Genomic DNA, 20,929 nt, shown 5'->3' with positions numbered 1-20,929 from the left:
TAAAAAAAAAAAAAAAAGTTTATTTGCACCCGGCCGGCCCAGTTGGTGGAGCATACAACTCTTGATCTTGGGGGTTTTAGTTCAAGCCCCACGTTGGGTGTAGAGATTTCTTAAAAATAAAATCTTTTTAAAAAAAGAAGAAGTAGTAACAGGGATAGTCAGTGGAGGAGAGAGAAAAAAAAATGGTCAACAAGACAGAGAAAGAAGAGAGGAGGAGAGAATGGGGCAGAAAAGAAAAGGAAGAAAGACTTTCGACAAGAAAAGATTAAAGAGAGACAAGAGAAAAAGTCAAAAAGGACGTTAAGATAAATAAATGCCCAAAGTAAAATATCTTAGAGGCATTAAATTAACATGCACAGAACTTCAGTCTCCCTAACGCAGCACAAAGAAGGGCCCAGGCTGTCTGATCACAAGTTTTAGTAGTAAAGCCAACAGAAGGCACGTACACGCATATGGTCACGTGTACACGCATGACAAAAAAAGGGTGCATCTGAATGACCATTCATACTACAGTCAGGAAACAGCCTCAGCTTTTTCTCACATACCACTGTGAATACACCCAAGTCCCTCCCACTCCAAGCTTCAGTTCCTCTTGTATATGGAATGGTCTTTTATAATGTAAGTAACTCAGAGTGCCTATTAGTAGCAAACTCAGCTCTAGAGGCAGCCTCCCAGGTTCCTCCTGAACCTTTCTGAAGGTGCATTCCCAAAGCCTTCTGAGTTTGTCATCAGCACTGAGCATCTGCCTGGACTGTCCCAGGCAAATTATCTAGATTCATTTCCTGCTGACTTTCAATGCAATCATACACTTATCATTAGCAAGTAATTGAAGGACCTCTTAATTCATTATATTGGGACAGGGAGACAAACATTACCATTCTCAACTACTCAATTGTACTAAATAATAAATCACGTGCCACCGTGTTAGTCTCAAGTGGCCTGCATCAATTCTAAGAGCTCATTCAGTTTCAGGAAGCAGCTTACTTCCTCCTTCCAAGCAAGTTTCACCAAAAATAACAAAAAATAAACTTTCAGGCTGCATGTGACTTTTGAGGCCTTTGGCTCCAAAAATTATTTTGTTAAAAGTTCTTTCCCTGTCATCATTAAAAACGGCCTCCATTGGCTTAACAACAACTCAGGTTTTATTTCACTAAGGGTCTCTAAAAACTATTTTAGGTTTGATATTTAATTGCAACAAGACAATTCTTCCAAATAAGCCCATAACAGATACATCCTGTTTTGTTTTTGGCTCTGTGGAAAATGAATACTAATGAAAAAACTACCGACACACATTTCCAGGAATATCATTTGACAAAAATTACAGAGCCATCTTAAATGGAACATACTGTATCTTGACTTCTACATGATTAACTCACTTAAATATTTAATATTTGACTATTTTATATATATTTTTTAATATATATAAATATATATATTTAATATTTTTTACTATTTTAACACTACTTTCTAGGTGATGGGAAACAGAGTCAAAAGCAAACATTTATATAACTTATGTCATTCACATAACTACCACTGTTATTTGTATCTTTTATAGCATTAATTGAAGCTAGAGAATAAAATCTTAGTCAAAAACATTCTAGACTTGAGGCACCTGGGTGGCTCAGTGGGTTGGGGCCTCTGCCTTCGGCTCAGGTCAGGGTCTCAGGGTCCTGGGATCAAGCCCCGCGTCGGGCTTCTGCTTGGTGGGGAGCCTGCTTCCCTCTCTCTCTGCCTGCCTCTCTGCCTACTTGTGATCTCTGTCTGTCAAATAAATAAATAAAATCTTTAAAAAAAAAAATTCTAGACCTAAACAAAATACAAATAATCATTATGATAGATGAATAACCAGAAACATAAAAATTACCTTAAACGTATAAAGCCTAAAAACTGTTGGTAAGATTACAAATTAAATTCATACATACACTCGTGACAAATTAAGACATTATATTCCAAATTTTGTTTTTAAAATGTGCCTGTCTTTACATTAGATTTTATTAATGTAATAAAATCCAATAATTTTTAATTTTATTAATTAAAATTAATAAATTTATTAACTAGTCTAAAACTAGTTCAAAGCATGTTTTTAAAAAATGTTACTAAAGTATTTAGGAAGGAAGCAAAACATAACAGACACTAGCTACCTTTTTTACTTATTTATCTGTCAGAGAGAGAGAGAGGGCGAGCGAGCAAGCACAAGCAGTGGAGTGGTAGGCAGAAGGAGAACCAGACTCCCCACTGAGCAAGGAGCCTGATGTGGGACTCGATCCCACCACCCTGGGATCATGACCCCAGCCGAAGGCAGACGTTTTAAATAACCTAGCCACCCAGACATCCCCAGACAATGGCCACCATAAGAAATATTATGATTCAGTATTTTCCATAAAATAGTGTGACCTTGAGTTTACAGTGCTTGGTCCAAGGACAAGAGATGTGCTAAGAGCTTAATAAATACAAAGCTGTATTTTAAACTTCAGGAGGCTGGTTCAGCAACCGGACAAAGCAATGCCACATAAATCTCTCCCAATGATTCCTTCTTTCCCCACATAAGTACTCCAGGCCACAGAGAAATTCTACATCTAGGCAGAAATGCTGAGAAGAGTTAAGGATGTCAAAACAGAGTAAGTCCAAATAGTATCACTGACAAGGTATGCTGCCTGCCTATTCTAAACAAGTAAAAGCGAGGTTATTCCCTTTTCAACTGAGATTAATTTGTTTAGAAAGAGGACCAGAGGGTAAAAAAAATCTAAACATTCAAACAGCTTGGTTTTTTCCCTAAGTGAATAAAATAATATATAAATCTAATTTAAACAAATAAAAAATATTTTATATAAATAAATACTAGATAGCATCTGGTAAAAATAAGAAAAGAAGAAAAGACTAAAGAAAAGAAAGGAAAGGAAAGGAAAAGAAAGAAAAAGGAGCAAATACGTTACTATCAGCCCGCAAAGATAAAGTAAGTAAGCCCGCAAAGATAAACCCACACCACCTCCAGTGCCAAAGAAAACACAAACAAATTTAGAACACAGAGTAACTACAAAATGTCTTAAAAGGCAATACTGGAAGTTTTATTAGCATAGTTCTTTCAAGCAACAGCTAGGTTTTTAAAACGCCATCAGTACATCTTTTTCAACATCTATCAATATTCCATCCCCTTCTATATGTCTCTGTATTAAGCTAGACAATTTTGGTGTGCAAGACTCTACAGCACATTTTATTCCCTATATCTCCTTTACCGTACATGCACTATTACATCATTATTGTTACTAACACTAAGAAACTGTTCCCACCACTACAGTAAAACTGTGTTCTACCTGATTACCAATGACCACCTAATTAGTAAATCCAAAGGCAACTTCTTACTCATCACCCTCTAATTTTTCTGTTAACATCTAATGCCAGTAACTACTTTCCTGCTTCTTAGAACTTTTTCTTTCTTTGGCATCCATGACTCAACACTCTCCCAGTTCTCCTCCCACCTTATAGACTATTCAATTCAGCTTCCTGTATCAAATCTACTTCCTCTTCCTGCTACAGAAACAGTCCCAAAGTTCTGTCCTCAGCCCTCACTTCTCCCACAACAGTTTCTTCTTCCCTGATCTAATCTACTTCCATGGCTTCCCAATCTCTGTCTAAAGTCCGGGCCTGGGGCGCCTGGGTGGCTCAGTGGGTTAAAGCCTCTGTCTTCAGCTCGGGTCATGATCCCAGGGTCCTGGGATCAAGCCCCGCATCGGGCTCTCTGCTCAGCAGGGAGCCTGCTTCTTCCAATCTCTCTCTCTCTCTGCCTACCTCTCTGCCCACTTGTGATCTCTGTCTGTCAAATAAATAAATAAAATCTTTAAAAAAAAAAAAAATAGTCCGGGCCTCTCACAAGCCCTAGAAGTCCACTTCCAGTTGAATACAGGATAGCTCCACAAATATGTTCCGCCTAAAATACCAATATACCCAACCCATCATCAGATACCATATCCCCAATTTATTCATAATCCAGTCATTCATTCATACACACACACGCGTGCGCACACACACACACATTTAGTGGGCACTTATCACGGGGCTAGACAGTATGCTAAATGCTTCACATCATCAAATATTTTAGTCCTCACAAAAGTCCAATAAATGGAATAGTTTTCCCCATTTTACAGATGGGGAAACCCAAAGAGCTTAAGTAATCTCTTCAAGGTCACATAGTTAAAAAGTGGTAGAATTGGGATTTAAACCAGGCAATCTGATTTCAAAGATCATGCTTTTTTTTTTTTAAGATTTTTTTTTTTTTTTTGACAGATGGAGATCACAAATAGGCAGAGAAGCAGGCAGAGAGAGAGGAGGAAGTAGGCTTCCTTCTGAGCAGAGAGCCCAATGCAGGCTCAATCCCAGGACCCTGGGATCATGACCTGAGCTGAAGGCAGAGGCTTTAACCCACTGAGCCACCCAGGCGCCCCTCAAAGATCATGCTTTAAACAACCACACTATATTACCTTCTGATTGTCAAGGCCTGAAATTTATCCATAGTCCTACACAGCCAGGCACTATGAACTTCGTCCTATCACCTCCGGATCTCTCCCATCTGACCTTTTCCACTCCCACTGACATTACCATACTTCAGTCCTCAAATACCAGTTACCTTCTCTCAACTTCCCATCTCCTTTCTCTCCATATTTCATTTATTTACTCGTCACTCTCTTGGTTAAAAATCATCAGTGGCTCAGAGTTCCCCACTGCCTACAGGATAAAGTCAGAACTCTTCCTAGCCTCATCTAGTACCACTCCTCTTCATAGCCATCATGTTCCAGTTAGAAAGGGCATGTGTCATTCTTTTTGACTGCCTAGCATCTAATCCCCTTCTTATGTCTAGGCAATTCCCTACCACCCAATATAGAAGCTAAAAATCCAAATGGATCTTTTACAGGCCTGCTTTGCAGCTACCTCATGGTACCTGACACAGGCCATACCAATCAGATGTGTTATCCCGACTGAACTGGAAAGTGGGCACAGAGAATTCTCTCTGGTAGCAAGAACAACTGCAGGAAGACTGGAGTCCTGGGCCACAGAAAGTGTGCAGGGTCAGAGCTGTCCCACAGCACAAGTACAGTCCCCACCCTCTGGAGGCAGCAGCATTTTCCTTGTGATTCCTCACTGGAGTGACAAGTATGGATCCAGACTGATAGCATTCAAACCTGGTTTCTCAGCCATCATGACCACTCTGTGAGCTACCCAATATCCTTTCTGGCATCACTCAGTCCGTCCAGCTGTTTATAAATAAGCTTCCTGACTAGCTCTTCAGACAAGTGGAATACCTCACTCACCTCAAAACATGCCCTTTGCTTTCCTGACTCACATGACCTTGCCCCCTGTTTCTTCCACCCAGAATTCTTCTCCCTGAGTCAAAATTCTTCCTATCTTTTAAGGCCCAGCACAAGTGCTACTTTCCCCATAAACATAAAAGCAAACATTTAATGACCACTTTCCAAAGACCAGGCATTCTCCTTGTCCAATCTTCACAAGAACAGTAGGAGACAGATACTAGCATTAACCCTATTTTATAGCTGAAACTACAGCAAAAACAATGTATATCACCCAAAGTCACATGGCTAGTGAACAGTGATAGAGCTATAATTCACATCCAGGAAATCTGACTGCAGACCTCTGCCCTTAACCAGGGAACAGTAAATGACAGCCACGGATCAACTCTAGTCCATCAGCCAAACCTGGCTTATGGCATGTCTGTATACATCCAAGACCTAAGAACAGTTTCTGCATTTTCAAGTGGTTGGAGGGGAAAAAAAAAAAAAAAGAATAATGTTTCATGATCCATGAATATTATATAAAATTCACAAATTCACATTTCAAAGTCCGTGTTACTAAAGCACAGCAACATATGGTCTATGGCTGCTTTCTTACCATAACAGCAGATTTAAGTAGCTGCAACAGAGACAGTATGGCCCAAAAGGGCACAAAACCTCAAATACTTATTGTCTGGTCCTTTATGGAAAAAAAGTTTAAGACTCTACTTTTGCCCATTCGATTACATTGCCTCTTACAAAGCTTTCCTTCCTTACTTCCCCACGCTGGAATAAATCTTTCCCTTCTCTGTATTTGCATGGCCTTTGCACCTCTCTTATAACAGGTAGCCTATTTTGCTTCGAATTACACTTGACTTACTTTTTTCCTTGAGCAGACTACAAATTCCTTGAAGGCAGGAAGTAATCTTTTTCACTCTGCACTCCTCTTGGCACCTTGCTTATTATTGGCAGTCAACAAATGCTTGCTAACTTTAAATAAAGTACTGCAGCATGAACTTTTAAACAGATTTTCCTAACACAAATATGAATCACAGAAATCACAGACTCTGAATTGACAGGATGGGTAACAAGAGGCCCCCTCAATCACTGCTGGTAGGTGTATAAATTGGTACAGCCTTTCTGACAGGCAATACTGCCTGTTCAGCAAATACCTTGAAAGTGTATTTTTTAGAAGTCAGAATTCCACTGCTGGAAATTTGTCCTAAGGAAATAAGCAGGCTAGTGTGCAAACATGCAACAACAGTAGTCCCAGCAGCTGACGCATTTACTGAGTACATCCTACATGCCATGTACTGAGCTAAGTCCTTTAAATGCAGAACCTCCTAACCCTTAAACACTGTGATGAGCCCTATTTTATAGGTGAGTAAATTAGAACTCAAGAGGTGAAATAATTTGTCAAAAGTTAAGGAATGGGGCGCCTGAGTGGCTCAATGGTTTAAAGCCTCTGCCTTCGGTTCAGGTCATGATCCCAGGGTCCTGGGATTGAGCCCCACATCGGGCTCTCTGCTCAGCAGGGAGCCTGCTTCCCCTTCTCTTTCTCTCTCTGCCTACCTCTCTGCCTACTTGTGATCTCTGTCAAACAAATAAATAAAAAAATCTTAAAAAAAAAAAAAAAGTTAAGGAATGAAAGATTTCTTTTAAGGAGACCACTACAGCTGATTGTAATTCTGTGAATTAGTCTTTTCTATACTTACTACTATAATAAGAATGCATTACATATGTAATTTTTTAAGGCAGTAAGATAGCACAGAAACCCTCCTCCTGTCTTTTTTTTTTACTTTGGAAGCTCAGGGAAAGTAAGTCAAAACAGAATAAGCAAATGCCCTTTTTCATTTACTTTGGAAAGCACAATAAAAAGTCACCATTCTGGACTTTGAAATGAGGATAGTATTTCCTCACACGAAACAGCCTTGAGAGTAACACTGTGGAGTCTATGCTTTCCATACAGCATCACTCAGCCAATTTTGCCCTGCTCTCCTAAAATGCCATATTGGTTTTGCCAATATGTAAGTAGACAGAAAATTATGTTGTAACTTGTACTGAATAAAGATTCTGGATATGAAGACAGAGTCATCCATAATTATAGCAATTTAGAGAGGAAAAGTCCCACCCTGTCTGCAAATCTCCAGGATATGACATGACCCCAAATCACTGAGTTTTGGACTTTTTTGGACTCAGGCTGTTTTGCCTCTGATCCAAAAACACTAGTCCCGGATCTCCTTCTATATCTACACTGAATTAGCACAATACTTCCATGCTAGATCTATTAAGTGCTATGATGACCACATAAGACTCTCCCAGAGCCACACCTTACCTCTTCTGGCACAATAATTAATGGATACTTGTCCTCAGATAAAAAGTTGAAAATAACCCATATTTTAAATGCATCTTCTTCTGTAATGAGCAGGGGACTCTTGGTGAGGTTCTTTTTGACGCAAAGGGTCCAACACATCCTATTGAATTCAATCTTGTCAAAGTTGTCTTGGACCTAAAAAAGAATGAGTTAAAATTTCAGTGAAAAAATTCCAATGAGTGAGGAAATATTCCAAAATATGCAGGATATAAGCCAAGTAGAACAGATACAGGTTTCCATTTTAACCAATCCAATTAACCAATAAGCATTTTCTAAGCACTTGCTTGTGTACCATACTTTAAAAAGCCCAATTAAGAATGTTATATTTAGAGGGACAGTAAAGTAACATCTACCTGTCCAAATCACTCACCTCGCACATAAAATACTAGCTTGTTGAATAGTTATTTTTTCGCATGTACACATTCTCTTCTAAATAAAACTACCAACCCTGGTACAGAGGAGTGGAGAATGTCAATTACTCAGTATGAGCCATATGCAAATATCTCATCTCTACCTGTACAATCAAAGAAGACATTTTCTTTTTGGGGGGAAGGGAAGCTTTAATTGAAATTCTAAAATGACAGCCCTGCCATAAAGTCATTCAATCATGCATTTGATATTCCCTCAGCATCTACCATGAGCCAAGTACTATGCTACAAATTAAGGATGTAAAGATTAAGAACTGGTCTCTGCTCATAAAATATTCAGTTTATTAGGGAAAATAGATACGCAGCAGACAAATTCTAATATAATACCATATATAATGCAATAGTTTTTCACTCATTCAACAGATAAGATTTATATAGTAATTATTATTTGCTAGGGATAATGCAAAGATACTTAATATAACACTAGCCCATGTCTCCAAGTAATGTCAAGACAATTAGAATATAGTGTGGTAAGTACTATAATAGAGGTAAGCAGAGGGTTCTGTGGGAACGCTGAGAAACTAATCTAATCTTAAGAACTGGGGGAAGATTTGCAGAAAAAAGTAACATGACAACAGAGTAGAGTCCTAAAGGATCATTAAATATCAAACAGTTTATAGTCACTATGGAAAACAGAATGGAGGATCCTCAAAATAATTTTTTAAAAAATGCCATATGATCCAGCAATTCCACTTCTGGGAATGTATCCAAAGGTAACAAAAATGCTAACTCAAAAAAATATCTGCATCCCCATGTTCCTAGCAGCATTATTTACAATAGCTAAGACATGGAAAAACCTAAATGTTCATCCATAGATGAATGGATAAAGAAGTTGTGCTGTATCTCAATCCCAGGACCCGATCAGGACCTGAACCGAAATCAAGAATCAGACACTTAACTGATTGAGCCACCCAAGTGCCCCTTACAATCTGCATTTTAAAATCCATACTCTGGGACAATAAGGAAAATGTACTAGAGAAGTCAGAATGGGTGGCAGGACAATATGAACAAAGCATTTCTTTTTGGGAAGAGAGAAACAAAGTGCTATGTGTACCGTAAGGAAGAAGTCACTAACTGACAGCAGTGAGAAATTTCTCTTGATCTCTACCTAGAATTTGTGGTGGGCACACCAGTTCCCCAGGAGTACGAAGATATCCTTTATGCTCTGTTTTCAGTATCCTGTCTCAGTCTGGCACCATTTCCCACACCCCAATTGTACACAACTGATCTCACGAAGGGAAAGCAGTAGATGCTGCCTCAGCTTGTTTTTCTTTTCTTTTTTTCTTTAACACCATTTATGAAGACTTTTAGTGTGTATGTTTGGCATTTTATATGCAGTTTCTGACTTAAAGTTTATAGTAACCATGTAAGGCCAAATATTGCCCTTATTTTACATATCAGAAAGTAGAGGTTAAGAAAAATTGAGTACTTTTACCAAGTTCACATGGCTTGTAAATCTGAGGAAACAAAAGTTCAGAAAAACTGAATACCAAGTTCACACGGTTGGTAAATATAAAAACTAGAGCTTAAATCAAAGCTCAAATGCTGTATCTTTCCACTATGCTAAACTGCTTACAAAACTCAGTAGATGAAGGACCTCTATGTGATAGAAGACATCTCTACAGGACTTGTTTCACAGGTCACCACCATCAACTCTATCCACCTGCACCCCTAAAAAAACACTTTGTGGAAATCACATGTATACTAAAGCATGTAGCCTTACCCTGAAGAACAAGAAGTGATTCTACGTGTATTATCTGATGAATTATAGGGTTCCTGAGGGGGAGTGGCTAGACTTATGGCTAGAAAAGCAAATAAACCAAATCACAAACAGCTTTATAATTTTAAGAAACAGACAATAAGAAACCCCCAATTGAAGGGTTTTAGAGCAGAGAATGAGAACAGGTCATCAGCTGCCCTGATTACTACTTTGCAGAAAGATGGTATTTGACGCAGACCTTGAAGTATATGAAGAGTGCAAGGGAAAGTATTACAAATGACAGAAAAGGAAATGGCATGAGCAAAGGTATGGCAGAAACATCACACCAACCAAGTTTAGGGAATAGTCACAGGATGGAAGGAAAGATAAAGTTTTCAGTTATGAGCATCTTCAACCTGAAGGTCTGGTAAGATATTTAGATGGAAGTGTTGAAAGACAAACAAAGTGGAATGTAGCCTAAGAGGAGAAGCAGATCTGTGAATCAACTGTATGCTGTTGACAACAGAAGCCATGATAGTCAATGAGATCAGTGACACAATACGTAAATCGAGAAAAGAGATGGGATCAAAAAACAAAACCTCAGGGCATATAGACATTTACGAAGCAAGAGGAGGAAGAGGAATTATGATGACCGAAAGAACAATCAAAGTGGTAGAAGAATCACAAAGATATGAAAATTGAGTGAGGAAATAGTTAAGAAAGTTTGATCAATAGTGCCAAATACTACAGAGATTAAAAAGGAGTTGTTTGAGAAAAGACCACTGGTTTTGCAACTTAGTGGTTACTAGTTACCTTCAAGATAGCCAAGAAGTTTGGGTAAAAATCAGATTGCAACGACGTCATAATAACGACGAAATAAACAGTGGCTTTTTGATCCAAATCCACCATACAACTTAATTTTAATAAATTGTCTGTTTGGCTCATTCCTTTCTCTAAAACTTAATACACTATTCTTTAGTTTAATCATGCTCAAGAATAAAAACATACTAAATGAAGGCACTTACCTATTTTTTAAAAGTACAAAATGAGATCATGTATGAAAAGCCCACGGCTAACATCGTACACAACAGTGGAAAACTAAGTTTTTCCTCTACGATCAGGAACAAGGCAAGGATGCCCACTCTCACCACTTGTATTCAACACAATACTGAAAGTCCTAGCCAGAGCAATTAGGCAGGCAGTCAGGCAGGCAAGAAGGGAAAGAAAAGGGAAAAAAGAAAAAAGAAAGAAGAAAAAAGAAAAAGAAAAAGGAAAGACAAGACAAGACAAGACATAACAAGACAGAGGGAGGGAGGGAGGAATGAAGGAAGAGAGGAAGGAAGGGCATCCAAATTAGAAAGGAAGAAGTAAAATTACCTGTTTGCAGATAACGTGCTCTTTCTTATATGTAGAAAACTCTAAAGATTCCACAAAGAAAACTTGTTAGAACTAATAAACAAATCTGGCAAAGATGCAGGATACAAATCATCACTTAAAAATCAGTTCTGTTTCTAGACACTAACAATAAACAATCTAAAAGAGAAATTTTAAAAATCCCATTTAGCATAGTATCAAAAAGAGTACAATACTTAGGAATAAACTTAACCAAGGAGGCAGAAGATTTGTACATTGAAAACTACAAAATGTTACTGAAAGAAATTAAGGATGACATAAATAAATGGAAAGACCTCCCATGTTCATGGATTGGAAGACTTGCTATTGCTAAAACGTTCACACTACCCAAAGCAATTTACAGATTCAATGTAATCCCTATCAAAATCCCAATGGCATTTTTTTTTCCAGAAACAGAAAACATCATGCTGAAATTCACACAGAATCTCAAAGGACCATGAATAGCCAAAATAATCTTAAGAAGAACAACAAAAGTGGAGACCTTATACTTATACAAAATATATCACAGCTACAGTAATCAAAATAGCATGGTACTAGCATAAGGAGAGACATATAGACCAGTAAAACAGAGCCCAGAAATAAATCCTCATGTATGTAGTCAAATGATCTTTAACAAGGATGCCAAGAATATACGAGGAAAAGAAAGTCTCTTCAACAAGTGGTGCTAGGAAAACTAAGTATCCATATGCAGCAGAATAAAATGGGCCCTTATCTTACATCATATACAAAAATTAATGCAAAATGAAGTAAAAATCTAAATGTAAGACCTAAAACTAGAAAACTCCTACAAGAAAACAGAGGGGAAGAGCTTCACGACACTGAAATGGGCAATGATTTCTTGGATATGACAATTATAGCAAAGGCAACAAAAGCAAAAAGAACAACTAAGACTACATCAAACTTTTAAAACTTCTGCACAAAATTAAAGTAAAAAATAGATTACTTTAATTGGCTCTATTGTTGCCCAATGGTGAACCAGTCCTTGCCCATCACAGAAGTTACACTCCAGGAGGAGGGGTATCAGTATCGAACAATACAGCAATAACCTAACCATCTACATGATGAAAACTGGTAAATGCTACAAAAGGAAAACACAGGAGAGTGTAAGAACACTTCTTAAGACAGCAAGTTAGCTCTGGGAAGGGCAGTGTGCTACCTGGAGAAACCTCCCTGAGGAAGTAACAATCAAGCTGAGACCTACAGGATGAACAGGAATTAGATGCATTTTAAGGGTGGAGAAAGCCTTACAACAGAGGAATGTCTGAAGGCTCTGTGGCAGGAAGGGTCTTGGTAATATGAGGAACAGAGAGAAGACCAACATAATTGCACTGAAGTGCACAAGAAGTGGAGAGGAAGAAAAGGAGGCTGGAGAAGGCGGCAGAGGCCAAATCAAACAGGCCCTGCATGCCATGATAAGGATGTTGGGCTTCACCTAAAAAACACAAGCCATTGAAGGATACGGGCTCAATACTTAGTGCTTGCTAGATTAAAATAAATCTACACACTGAGAAGATTTCAAGGTCTGTTCTAACTATAAAAGAAATCTATGATTCCATACTCCATCTTATCTAAGATTACAAACTGCTCCAAAATCCCAGTTTGCATCACACATAATCAATCGAAAGTCTCACATCTTTTAAAAAACTGATAACGGCTGCCAGTGGTTTCAAGGTATCCAAATGGAAAATAATATCCTAGAAAGAAATGTATAGAGTTGTTCTCATTTTCAACATATTTCCTTCTCACTAAAATCCATACAAGATAGCAATGCTATTTATAGACCTCAATTCTAACTAAAGGACTTAAAGTATTTACAAAACTAAACACACATGTTCTCTAAACTAGAATTTTCATCCAAACCAGCTCAAGACTAAAGTTCCTGTGGCACAGACACAGTCCTCAGAAGATAGGGAAATTGGCCAGTTTGATGCTTTGGAAATTGACTGTAGAATTTGTTTTCTCAGAAAGTATTCATACTCTCCCGAGGAGCCTGGGTGGTTCAGTGGGTTAAAGCCTCTGCCTTTGGCTCGGGTCATGATCCCAGGGTCCTGGGATCAAGCCCCACATTGGGCTCTCTTCTCAGCAGGGAGCCTGCATCCCCCTCTCTCTCTGCTGCCTCTCTGCCTACTTGTAATCTCTCTCTCTCTGTCAAATAAATAAATAAAATCTTAAAAATAAAGAAGTATTCATACTCTCCCATCAATAATTATACTTCAAATAATCTATCCTAAAAAGAGAATCAGAGTCAGATAATGATTTACTTAGAATAGTCACTATTGTTTATAAGAGTAGTGGAAAAAAATAAAATATAAGCCCACCAAAAATGGCATAGTTACAAAGCCACAGGACAAAATTATCATATAATCATTGAATACCACTTAGAAGCTGGGTGACCTGAGGCAAGTAATGTAACCCAAAGTCCAGTTTCTTTGTCTTTAAAATGGTAGTGATGATGGTACTTAACCCATGGAGCTGATATAAAGAATTAATCAGAACACTTGTTTAAAATATTTAGCAGAGGGGCGCCTGGGTGGCTCAGTCAGTTAAGCATCCTTTTTTTTTTTTTTAAGTTTCTTTTCTGTGTTCAAGAATTCATTGTTTATGCACCACACCCAGTACTCCACTCAATATGTGCCCTCCACAACACCCACCACCAGGCTCACCCAACCTCCCACCCCCCGCCCCTCCAAAACTCTCAGTTAGCTCCTCAGGGTCCACAGTCTCTCATGGCTCGTCTCCCCCTCCAATTTCTCCCAACACCCTTCTCTCCAACTCCCCATGTCCTCTGTGTTATTCCTTATGCTCCACAAGTTAAGTGAAACCATATGATAATTGACTCTCTCTGCTTGACTCATTTCACTCAGCATAATCTCCTCCAGTCCCGTCCATGTTGATATAAAAGTTGGGTATTCATCCTTTCTGATGGAGGCATAATATTCCATTGTATATATGGACCATATCTTCTTTATCCATTTGTTCATTGAAGGGCTGGCTTCTTGGTTCTTTCCACAGTTTGGTGACTGTGGCCATTGCTGCTATGAACATTGGGGTACATATTGCCCTTCTTTTCACTACATCTGTATCTTTGGGGTAAATACCCAGTAGGCAATTGCAAGGTCATAAGGAAGCTCTTGATCCTTGATTTCAGCTCAGGTCATAAGATTGAGCTCCACCTGCAGGGAGTCGGCTTAAGACTCTCTCTCTATCTCTCCTGCCCCTCCCCACCCCTCATGCACTCTCTCTAAAATAAATAGATCTTTTTAAAAAATTAATGAAATATTCAGCCATCAAAAGGAATGAGGTACCATTACATGCTACAATGTAGATGAATTTTGAAGACATGCCAAATGAAAGAAGGCAGACACAAAAGGCCTCATATTTATGAGTCCAGAATAGGCAATTCTATAGAAATAGAAAATAGATTAGTGGTTTCTTAGGAGTGTGGGGAAGGAGAGAGTGAGTCCTAATGGATACAGTGTTTTTGAAGGAAGGTAAAGAAAATATTCTAAAATTGACTATGGTGATGTCTGCACAAAAGAAGTGACTACACTACACTACACTACACTGGGTGGCTCAGTATGTTAAGCATCAGACTCTTGGCTTCAGCTCAGGCCATTTGATCTCAGGGTCCTGGGATTGAGCTATGTCAAGCTCCCCACTCGGCAGGAGTCTACCTGTCTACCTCTCTCCCTCCCCCTGCTCAAACTCGTGCTTTCTCCCTAAAATACACAAATAAATGTTTTTTTGTTTTAAAGTCCCTAGGATGCCTGAGTGGCTCAGTCAGTGAAACGTCTTTGGCTCAGGTCATGATCCCAGGGTCCTGGGATCAAGTCCCACATCAGACTCATTGCTTGGCAGGAGGCCTGCCTCTCCCTCTGCCTGTCGCTCCCCCTGTTTGTATGCTCACTCTCTCTCTGACAAATAAATAAAATCTTAAAAAAGAAGTGGTTATACCAAGAACCACTGAATTACACACTTTAAATAAGGCTTTTATTTTAAAAAACAGTATTTCTTTAAATCATGTCACTCTTATATTGCTGGCCACAGTACTCAGTGGCATAAAGTTATCCACAATTTTCAGCATTTAACCTCTTTTTTCACCAGAAATTTTTAGTGCTGGGCACCACCTGGGTGGCTCAGTCAATTAAATGTCCAACTCTTGATTTCCACTCAGGTCATGATCTCAGAGTCATGAGATCAGGCCTCACCCATCAGGCTCTGTGCTGGGCATGGAGCCTGTTTAAGATTCTCTCCTTCCCTCTCTCTCTGTCCTTCTCCAACCACCTCCCCACCTCAAACACATACTCTCCCTCTCTCAAAAAATTAAAATTAAAAAAAAAAATCCTTAGTGCTATATAACTTCACAAATGTGATGAAAATATAGAGTCTGACTTGGCCATTATGCCAAAATAATACTACATAACTCTTCAGCAACAATGAAAGAAAAAATAACACAGGCTAATAAATAAAAAGAACTGTACAAAAACATGGTTTTGGGTAGTTGAGAGCAGTAGGACTTCCTACTAAATGACAGTTGTTAGGCACCCATTTGAAGATATTTTGATTGCTGATGATATACGGATTCAAGCAACAGAAATCTGAAACCTCATTTTATGGAAGAACTAGAACTGACATGAACAGCAAGCATTTGGTATGTCAGCCTAGGAAACAATGCAGATGCTACTAGCCTTTCAAGAAAGGACATTATATTGAACCAAAACATTTCTTTTTGCTTTTCTTCCATGTGTATGTATGTTTCCAAAAAGCCAAAAGCAAAAAAGAAAAGGATTCTTCTAGGAAAGCAGCAAATTCCCCAATGAGACTAGGCATCTTGCTAACAGATTAATATTAGTTTTAGTCATAAATAGCTCAGAACAACCCTTAAAATGTGGAATCAGGAAAAAGAACTGAAAATGATTCAGACCCAAAAGCCTAACAAGTTATTAAATCTCATAAGAGAATTAGATTGCCACATAAATACACTGAAGCAGAATTACCTTTTGATGTAATCTATTGGGGCTCAGTAGTAAAAAGGTAACAAATATATTGCTTTCTTCAATTATTTACTGTCAGATAATCCAGGTATAATGTCTCTTTGCAAAAAAAGAGAGGGGAGGCTCACAAAAACATTCTTCCTAAATGTTCACAGAATCCCATTCTTTACTACAGAAGAAATTTAACAAAAAAGCAAAAAAATAAAAGTTAACACTCGGGGAAGGCAAAATATTTGATAGAACACAGGCATATTAATCATTTGATATCTCAGGAAAGCTGAAAATAAATCCTATCATAATGAAGAACAACAGGTATATGATTATCTCTGAAAGCAAATACAGAAATCAATTGGAAAAACTAGTTTTTAGAAAGAGAATTTCAACATAATTTATCTCTCAGTCCCAGTCCCTTCAGAATAATTAACCTAGGCAAAGGCAAAAAACCTCTAAAACCACCTGGGGAAAACGTGATGAGAATGAACACTGAAGAACACCAGATACTAATTAAGAGAAAAGACTCATGTTAAAACTTCTGAGAAAAAACCTAAGAGAACTAGAGGCTGACAGAGTTTGAGATTTGTCAGAATAGCTTTTAAGCCTCTCCCCCCACTTCCCCTATATGCCCCATAATTGGAAAAACAATAATTCTTAAAGGAAGTAATTAATCTCTCAACAGTACAGTTAAAAGAACACTGATCTAGAAATTAAATGGCTTAGGTTTAAAATCTCTCTAACCCTTATTAGTTAGGCAACCTTATGCTCAGCTTCCTCCTGAGTTAAATGGGAGTAAGAATTCCAGTTATGCATTACAGGATTAACATGAGGATCAAATGAGATAGTGTGTGATATGTATGTATATATATGTTTACATATATGTTTATGTATATGTATGACACACACAGATATGTGTATCACATCTTGCAAATTTAATCAAATTGCAAATTATTTTCTGTTTCTTTTGCATAACCATTTAGAATCTCTAAACTTTATGTTAACATTCTCCAGTCACTATTGGCACTTTTTCAACCAAGTTTCAAAACAAGGCACTAATCTTTTTCAATTTAAACCCACACCATGGAAACCTTGGCTGCTTTATTTGGATTGAAGGACTGGCAAAATTCCACTCCAGGTGGCTAAGCAATAATAAACAAGAACTTACTGTTTCATCATATCCTCATTCATTTTGAGTAAGTTTTTCTCCAAATTTCGTAGCTAATTTTGAACTTTTTAAATACTGCTATATTTGCTCCCCCAATTACAAAACTTTAAAACACCTAAATACTAAAGGAAAAAAAACATTTTAAAGCTTAAAATTCAAGGTATTTAATTAAAGTTACACCAAGGAGAACAAAATGCAGTATTAGGGTACCGCACTTTGAGACATGAAACCATGTTTCCCTGTCCACTGACCCACCCCACACAAATTCTAGCACTGAAAAGGCGATTTTCAGATTTCTGAATATTTCCTAGTACATTCTATATTTTAATAACAGACACAATTCTGCAAATTGTTTTTTAATTTGGGGGGAGGGTAGAGAGCGGAAGGAGAGGGAGGAAGAGAATCTTAAGCAGGCTCCACACCCAGTGCAGACCCCAAGGTAAAGCTCAATCCCAGAACCCTGAGGTCATGACCTGAGCCAAAATCAAGAGTTGGGATGCTTAACCAACTGAGCCACCCAGGTGCCACTGACTATCTTTAATTTTTAAGATTAAACACATTCACACAGCAGGGCATCAAATATTTGTGGAATTTAAGACATATTTACTTATAATACGACTACAGAACACAAATGAACTACCTCATCAATGGACAGAACAGCACCCAGGAAAATCTCCAGAAAATAGTACAGCATCATACTATGAAATTTTGAGACCTCACAAATCAGTTTCTGTATAATCTGATTTAAAACATTTCTAAAGATTTATTTATCTACTTATTTATTTCAGAGAGAGAGAGAGAGAGAGAAAGTTCACAGGCAGGGGGTAGAGCAGAGAGAGAGGGAGAAGCGGACTTCCCGCAGACCAAGGAGCCTCCTTCAGGGCTCATTCCCAAGACTCCCGTATCATGACCAGAGCCAAAGGGAGACACTTAACGGACTGAGCCACCCAGGCAACCCTAGACATTTTTTTTATTGAAACATAATTCACATACCATAAAATTTGCATTTTAAAGTGTACAATTCAATAGTTTTTAATATATTCACAAAGTTTTGCAACTACCGTCACTATATAATTCTAGAACATTTTCATCATTCCAAAAAGAATCCCCAAGCCCATTGGTAGTTACTCACCATTCCAACCTCCCCTCAACCTCTGTCAACCACTAATATACTTTTTATCTCTATTTGCTTGCCTATTTTAGGCATTTCATATAAGTGGAATCACATAATTTGTGGCTTCTGTGAGCCTTATTAAATCTTGTATTTCATTATAGTAGATTTCTCTTATTTTCCTAATTATTAGGCATGATCAAAGCAATGTTATCATCTCTACAGGGAATACTTAAAACACATATAGCACATATACACATAAAGCAAACACAAATCAAGAGCAGAAAATTGTATTGTGGGGTGCCTGTGTGGCTCAGTGGCTTAAGCCTCTGCTTTCCGCTCAGGTCATGATTTCAGGGTCCTGGGATCGAGCCCCATACTGGGCTCTCTGCTCAATGGGGAGCCTGTTTTCCCCTCTCTCTCTCTGCCTGCCTCTCTGCCTACTTGCGATCTCTCTCTCTCTCTCTCTCTCTGTCAAATAAATAAATAAAATCTTAAAAAAAAAAAGGAAGAAAGAAAATTGTATTGTGAGGCTGATATGGAGTAACAGACACAGGTACAAAGAATACTACATAAATGAACACATTGTAATCTTGATAACCTTTGCAATAAAATTTCTGAAAAACATGATTTTTTTTATATTTTAAATTTTTATTTATTTATTTGACAATGAGAGAGAGCACAAGCAGGGGGAGTGGCAGGCAGAGAGAGAGGGAGAAGCAGGCTCCCTGCTCAGCAGGGAGCCCAACACAGGGCTCAATCCCACGACCTGGGGATCATGATCTGAGCTGAAGGCAGACACTCAACCGTCTGAGCCACCCAGGCACACTAAAACATGAGACTTTTTAAAAGAACCTTCACCAACATCTTGACATTTTCCAAACTACTAACTTAACTTATTATCATAAATGTTAATTACTGTACTTTACTATTAAAAAAAGAGATTGAATATAAAAAAATGTATACAAATACAGCAATAAAAAAATCCAAAGAAACCATAGGAAAAAATACATAAAAAATTGTGGTATTTGGGTGATGGGAAAATATAGTTTTTAAATTTTTTTTAAGTTTATTTATTTAAGTCATCTCTACACCCAATATGGGACTCATACCCACAACCTCAAGATCAAGAGTCACATGCTCCTCTGACTTAGCCAGCTAGGTGCCCCTAAATGTATTTTCTTTTTAATTTAAAAGTATTATCACTGTCATTTTTTGAAAGGCATTTTTAAGATATATCCAAAAATTTCATGCTTGGTGTTATAAATAGCCAAAGCAGGAATTTCCCAGCCATTCATGTGAATATATAATTAATTCCATACCTAAACAAAGTTAGACAATATGGAAAAATGACAATAATATATCATTCAGTTAAAAAAAAATTGAAGAAGTTTATGTATAGCATGATCTGAGCCCTATGGAAACAAACACTACGTATTATGTACAGGGATATTTACATGCATATATTTAAAAAGACTGGCAAAGATATTCACCAAACTGTTAAGGATGGTTACTCCCGGAGAGTGAGACTAGAAAGAGTAAAGAGACATTCACTTTTTATTTCATGTAAAAATAAATTTTTTTTTATTTAATAAGCATATACAACCTTTCATAATTTTTAATCACCGATTTTTTTTAATTATTTGAAGGTGCCATCAGCTTATTTTCTTCTAAATAGAAATAGAAGTACATTAAATTCAACACCTTCTTCTGTCAATTTTTAATTATCCAAACCAGAAGAGAAACTGAACATGGCAGCAATGCCAATAGGTTATATTTGGCTTCCAAACACATAACAGGTTTTTGCAGCATCTTTACTCATTATATACCCCAGAGGGAGCATCTGAGTGGTACCCTGAAAAGTCTATGATGAAAACTTTGCTGTACAATAGCTATTTAGTAAAGATAATTAATATCACCTTTGGCATTCACATTTTACCCTAACACACCCATGCTTTAACAATCATTGCCAGTACATGTGGAACCAGAATTTAAAAGGGGGGGAGGGGAAGCACTCTAAGAAGACATTACAGACTAGTACAAAATACAGTTCTTAATTTCAAAAAATGAGCCAAGTTGTAAAATACCAAACCAACTTTAAGAAGACAGTGAAGAGGAAGAAATAGGAAATGTCAGTCTCCCATTCTTTCTTTCGTTTCTGACTGACTTATCCTCCTGATGCCTCACACCTGAACTCCTTAGTGAACTCACCAGCAAGGGGCTCTGGGGCCCACTTGAAATGTGCAAATCAAACCACTCTGAAAGCAAGAAGACATCAGAAGCATACCTTTTCCAGAATGAACTTGTTTAAATACGGCATATAGCCCTGATTGGAAACAGGCCCCTCATCGTCATCCCGGAAGTGCTCTTCAAGGGCAACAGGGTCGTGTGGAACCTTCAGCACCGTGCAAAGGTTATGGGAAAGGACCTAAGGGGGAAAGAAAGTCATTTAAAGGCATCCACAAACCAACA

The 20,929-nt window shown here is 37.9% G+C and overlaps 1 protein-coding gene across 3 annotated transcripts in view; it reads right to left on the bottom strand.

Annotated features, from left to right (window-relative positions):
• The window catches only part of SWAP70 (switching B cell complex subunit SWAP70), a 61,457-nt gene that overhangs the window by 18,841 nt on the left and 21,687 nt on the right, over positions 1-20,929 (bottom strand). For all 3 annotated transcript variants that reach the window (XM_032853451.1, XM_032853452.1, XM_032853453.1), the window contains 2 exons: positions 20,745-20,885; positions 7,615-7,788 (listed from right to left, as the gene is read on the bottom strand). In XM_032853451.1, the coding sequence (XP_032709342.1) occupies positions 7,615-7,788; positions 20,745-20,885 (315 nt within the window). The remainder of the gene's footprint in view (positions 1-7,614; positions 7,789-20,744; positions 20,886-20,929) is intronic.

The sequence above is a fragment of the Lontra canadensis genome, unplaced genomic scaffold, assembly GCF_010015895.1.
Source record: "Lontra canadensis isolate GAN:19392208 unplaced genomic scaffold, GSC_riverotter_1.0 scaffold7, whole genome shotgun sequence".
In the NCBI taxonomy this organism is placed as follows: Eukaryota; Metazoa; Chordata; class Mammalia; order Carnivora; family Mustelidae; genus Lontra; species Lontra canadensis.
The sequence above is the reverse complement of the archived record's forward strand: the minus strand, read 5'-3'. Positions and strand labels throughout refer to the sequence as shown.